The following is a 6,000-nucleotide window of genomic DNA, read 5'->3' as shown; positions in this document are numbered from 1 at the left end:
TGTCTCATTCACATATTACAGTTACATAAAGTGACTCACAGCCCCTGAAGTACTTTCGGGACAATTCTTTTATATTTTGTAGGTTTATGGATCTTCAGAGCACAGCTAAATTTGCCACTGGGATAATAACATATTTGTGTAGATGGTATTGATCATTGTCACTCATCATGACGAGTCAACGTGAAATAAAATAGTGTGCGGCATTCTAATCATCAATTCAATATTTAGCATACAGTTAACTTTTTTTTGTTACTCACCTGCTGCAATTAAATCTTGACAATGAAGTCCTGAGGCATGCGTTTATTCTAAAAACGATGAAAGCCGGTATAAATACTGTATATTAATGAGGTGTGTGTCATCAACCATCGATTACGTATAATTTGTCCAGCACTTGATGTTTATATTTTCTATTATCCATCATGATCAGGCGCGGTTATAACGGACACAAATAGGGGATAATGGGTTTATTTCAGTGTATATCCTACACTGAATTATTGCGGGTGCACCTGTTTTCACTAATGATTTTACATTCATATAACTTCACCATTTTGGAATCGGATAGTCGAGAGTGATTATTCACTGGCGTTGACATTTTGAATTTATTGCGACAGCTCGAATATCCACTTTAGTGAATTCACTTGTTATATAGAGATTACTACACGAGTGTCTGTCAGATACCATTGATCTTACAACGAGTTGTTTCAAAACGTATCTAACGAGCGAAAGCGAGTTAGATACGCTTTGTAACAACGAGTTGTATGATCAATGGTATCTGACAGACACGAGTGCAGTAATCTGTTTCTTACACACCCTAAAATCGCACCTTTTTAGCATCGAACCGATGAATTTTGTCTCATGATTGCAGTAGCGCATTAATACATAATACCACTGTCATAAGTGACGTCATCCTATGTGCTGCTTACTACTCATAAATAATGTGACCCTACACAAAAAGGTTTCCGTCCTATCTGTGGATTATCAAGGCGATGATGAAAATGCATACTAGACAAAAACCAAGAACACGCTGGGTGCCAAGTTGAAAGTTTACACCTCAAAGAAATGACCAAATATGTACAACAATGTTTACTTCCATATGACATCACTACCGGTGACCGACTTTTACAAAATGGCGTGTTCACTGAGAACAGTACGCGGGATTTCAAGAGGAGATTTTCGTTGATTGAGGGATCGTATACACATAAATGTGTCACGTAAGTAATCAGAAACATTCTGACAATCTGCGTACTGTTATTTGTTTACCATGTTTTCCAATGTAACAAAGAGAATTAGTCTGAAATGCAGATAACTACCGTCATCGTTGTGCGTGATTTAGCGTCAGTCATGTCGTCACACAGGACGGAACTTTTACGGCTTCTGTTGAATTTACCACATCATTGTAATGTATATATGTGTAATTCCATAATTAGTGCAACGATACTCTTCCCATGAATATTCTCAAACGCGTGATCGAGCCAGTGTATGCAACAATTAGACGAAAGTACCTCTTTAATGCTACACAGTGTAAAATCTGAATTTTGCTTTGTTTACATTTCAACAAGTTCAATTTTCCGAGCACAGTTTTCGTTTCCATACCTAATTTATTTCGCATGATTTCATCTAGATAATTTGCATTGGTGACAAAGACCCTTTATCCATTGTTTCGAAACTGTATGAGGAATTCAGGGATGCATGTATATCAGCGGAGTTTGAAATATACCTGATCGAGTATAGGCGTCTCATAACCGTCATTTTGTAAACACAATCCAATATGGCGGAACGCTTCGGCGTTCGTGTATGCATATTTTCCAAAACATTCTAGACGATTCTAGGCTTATCAGCGACGTTTCAGAATTATCATTAGTGATTTGATACCCGTGATCGCTAATATGGTATTTTTATACTTTAATTATTCGAGTAAATATCCGATATTTAGATTTCTAAACACACAGTAAATATTTATATAACGCCGTGAATTGTGATTTGGCGAGATTTACAATGTACCTAACTTTCAGTAATTTTGAATTGCCTAAAATGACAGTAAATGATAAACAGAAGGGGGAATTCAAAACTGTGAAGTGTTTGCGTGATGTATTTTGAATTTTATTCGATTTCGAAGTGAGGGTTGAAGAGAAGGGACATATGTGTCGCTGTGGCAGCCTGGGGGTTTACACTCTGAAAACACGATAATGTTGACATAACAACATATAATGTAACTGATAATAATAACAAACAAACTCGCAGACGAGGAAGAGTTTGTTTATTTTTATTATTAATTACACGGTGCTGTTTTTCAATACAGACGTAGGTGAACATTCGACTGAAGCACGAGCAACTTATGAATGACTTACACTCAGGAAAGTAGTCCGTCATCATCTGACCCTAGGTCATCACCATGGAGTAGCCAATCACGGGCCTGGAATTCGATCTCACACATATGTTTGATACCAGTTATCTCCAATGGGTTTCTCACCCACAGGTGTGTAAGAAAGTGAAATAAGTCAACTATTACTTTCAAATTCACCCATTTCTACATTATACAACGAAATTGATTCTATTGATATGTATACCTGTTGAGTGACATCGTAATTTTGCAATGCACTCAACTTTCGTAATTGTCGTTGACACATTTGGCGGTGACATAGGCCAGAGGGGTTTTCTCCCAAAACCCCTACATCCCATTTCCCCTACAACCCAGTTCTACAATTAGTTAAAACAACACGCGGCATTTACCTGTCTGGCCTTATGAACTCACCTAAAGGAGAGATTATGTTCTGGAGTAGAGGTAGTAGAAATGAAAGGGGTAGAGCTTTAGGGGATGAGGGACTTAAAGGAAAGTTTTTAAAAAAAAGAATTAATGTAAGTGTAATGAAAGATGCCTGTATGATGAGAAGACAATTTTTAGAAATTACAAAAAAAATAACAATAGGAAGAAACAATTGATACACTGAGAAACTGAGATGAGACGATTTACAGTTGAGATGAAAAATGAACATTTTGTTATAATGTATTATGAATTTTGAAAAATGAACATTTTATTATAATGTATTATGAATTTTGAATAATATCGTAATCGTAATTAAATATTTATCTCAATCTATTCGAGTTTCTTGGGTTGTTCCATTGTATGAAATAGGTAACAGACTAGGGATTAGCAGTGCCATGGACCGTGAACTTTGTTGTCTTAAGCTGTAGGGGAAATGGGATGTAGGGGTTTTAGGAGGTTACATCCAGAGGTTGCCTGTTAGTTTCTGCTGGTTCAAATTTACCAATGTTTATACTATTATGGGACTAAATATCGTTTCAACCACTTTAAATGGATGCACCAGTTGACAAGGCTTTTAAGGATTTACCTTTGTGGTGTAAAAATAGTACCAATACTTAAAGCCAAACTTATTAACAGTCCTTCAAAGGAATACATTTAGAGAGGGAAGCATACAGATTCCCTGATTATCATAATTGCCTCACTTCTTCAGTAACCCTCGGGACCCTCAGTAAGCGTCGCTGGGATAATAAAAAACGAAATATGATTCATTCTGTATCAGAACATATGGATCTGTTATATAAACAGAGAACATACCTAAGAAACATTAAATGATGTGAAAAAAATAAAAAAATATTTCGACGCTTGAAAGTTATAAAAACAATGTCAATGGCAACAATTGAAGTTTCATACGGAGAACAGGTTTACGAAGTAAACGTTGTCTTTGTATAATTTAGGTAAGATCGCATTAACATTGCTAACAAGGAATTTATAAGTTATTCTGTGACGTAAGAGGTAAATTTACATTGACTAGGTTAAATTGTGACTCAAAGTAATCAATTAAGCTGACACGCCGTGATATAACTGGAATAATGTTAAAAGCTCACTCACTGAACGTAATCATTTTCATTTTAGTTAGTTCAAACATATTTATGTCTTTTCATAATCACTTCATTTTCATTGCAAATATCAAGGCTAATCGTGTGAAGGTTCGGTAGGTGTCGAAAAATAAATGCTTTAGGTTGCAAAAATTACCATTCCATGGACCGGTCTGTACCAAACAGTATAGGATGTTTGATATGTTATGTTCATGTGATATTTCAGACATACAATAGCACACTCGCAGTCATGAAGAGATCTTGACAACATGTCCGGCGGCAGTCAGGAACTCAAGAGGAGTATCCAAAACTGCTCCGATGTGGTCTTTGAGTCTTGTCAGACTCTGGTCAGTCTCACTGTAAGTCCTCTTGTGGAGTTGGCGCCATGGGTTATCTTGTCAAACTTGTTTCTCATGGTCTTCTCAAATCTCCTCGGCACCTTGAGCACCTATGTCAGGATCTGCCCTCAGGACCACCTTGTTGCGATGATAGTGCCACCCCTCCAAATGATTGTGCGAGAATCGAGATTGTGATGGTGGTTCCAGATCCCAAGGCAGAAATGTCCATGGTCATCGTCCCGAGTGTTGGTCATATTGCGATGAAACTCCCGTGTCTGTAAAATGACAGGAACATCTTCCAAGATCTCCATCCTAACATCTTGCACTACACTGGCTGCGAGGAACGGAACTGCTGCAGCGCATTTAACCCATCTGTAGAGATCAAGGTCTTGTTGGTAGACTTCACTGAAGCCCAGATTACATTATGAACCTTCTTGCACAGAGCCTCAGAATAATGGAAATAACATCAACTGACATCACAGTTTGGGAACACAGTTTCTATGGGATTGATGGCGGTAATTTCAAATTCCACCTGGATCTCTTGCGGTTGCAGGGGACATCTGTTGTCTAATGAGCCTTGTTACAGGAGAGTCGTAGAAGACATTCTTAGGTGTCTCGGAAGACAGAGAGATGTACTTGGACATTATGAACTATATCTTGTGAACTCACATGTGCTGGGCGTGTGAAGATAAACTGTCCCTTGCCATGAGGTTGAATTTAAACATTTGTTTAGTCTGGTCTGAGTAGACACGCCAAGCTAGTGTAAACAAATCTCTTACTTACTGTTTGCATTAATAGTGTTCACAAACATTATGATTTTAGTTTGTTGTTTTATGCCGAACTCAGCAATGTTCAAACTATATGACGGCGGTCTGTAAATAATCGAGTCTCGACCAGACAATCCTGTGATTTACATCATGAACATCGATCCACGCAATTTGGGATCGCTTTTTATGAATCAGTCCACTGATTGGTATGCGGAGAAGGTGTCAACAAACTTGAAGGCATGACAAGACACAGGCTGAAGATCTGGGGAGTTGGATTAGGCATATCGGTGCGCGTTGGGTCGTGTGCCTTTGACGAAATGATACATGTATGGCGTCTGTATATCGATTCGAAAAACAGTTTCTACTTTTTTAAATGTTTTTTTTATAGTCTAGGCTGGAGTAAACAAAATTCTCCTTTCCCGTTTGCATACCTGCGTAGCTGCAAGATCGCTTTTGCGGTGTTAAGCAATAATTACCGAATTACTTACTTGTAAAGAGTATCAGACAAACGGATTAACGTTTTGTTTTGTTTGATTATATGTTGCTCAACAAGAGTGTGCTGAAGTAAGCACACTAAGCCGTATACTATCTGAATGGCATCAACGATTCATTGTCTTCACATCTACACCAATAGCGTCAGGAGGAACGTATTGATGCCACCATGACAACACGGCGTTGTGCAGTCCACTTACCCACACATACTCAGCAATAACGACATTGACTTAGTGCATGGAAGTAGTCAGCATGTCGCCTCCGATGTCGTTGTTTGAAACAACGTTGCTCATGACACTGATCCCTTCAGCAAGCGCAGCAACTGCAGGTACGCGTTTATCATTCTTTATCGAGCATATTTATTTATGTATTATTTATAGTTTTACTATCCCTTCACAATGCAGCCGACTGGTATATAACGAATTAGGTTTTAAATGTTGGTTTCAATCTGATTACATTTTGAATAATTATTTGGAACGTTCAGTGTAAAATACCAATCGTGAAGCACAAATAGTTGTAGTATCGCTATTGATCACTGCTTGAAA

At 37.9% G+C, this 6,000-nt stretch overlaps 1 protein-coding gene across 1 annotated transcript in view; it reads left to right on the top strand.

Moving 5' to 3' along the window:
* The first annotated feature begins 5,674 nt into the window (after positions 1 to 5,674).
* The window catches only part of LOC124151580, a 43,968-nt gene continuing 43,642 nt past the window's right edge, over positions 5,675 to 6,000 (top strand). The window contains exon 1 of the mRNA XM_046524110.2: positions 5,675 to 5,783. Coding sequence (XP_046380066.1) covers positions 5,693 to 5,783 — 91 coding nt within the window. The 5' untranslated portion in view covers positions 5,675 to 5,692. The remainder of the gene's footprint in view (positions 5,784 to 6,000) is intronic.

Source organism: Haliotis rufescens, unplaced genomic scaffold, assembly GCF_023055435.1.
Source record: "Haliotis rufescens isolate VD_foot unplaced genomic scaffold, xgHalRufe1.0.p SCAF_13, whole genome shotgun sequence".
Taxonomy (NCBI): Eukaryota; Metazoa; Mollusca; class Gastropoda; order Lepetellida; family Haliotidae; genus Haliotis; species Haliotis rufescens.
Note: the sequence above shows the minus strand (reverse complement) of the source record. Positions and strands in the feature narration are given on the sequence as shown.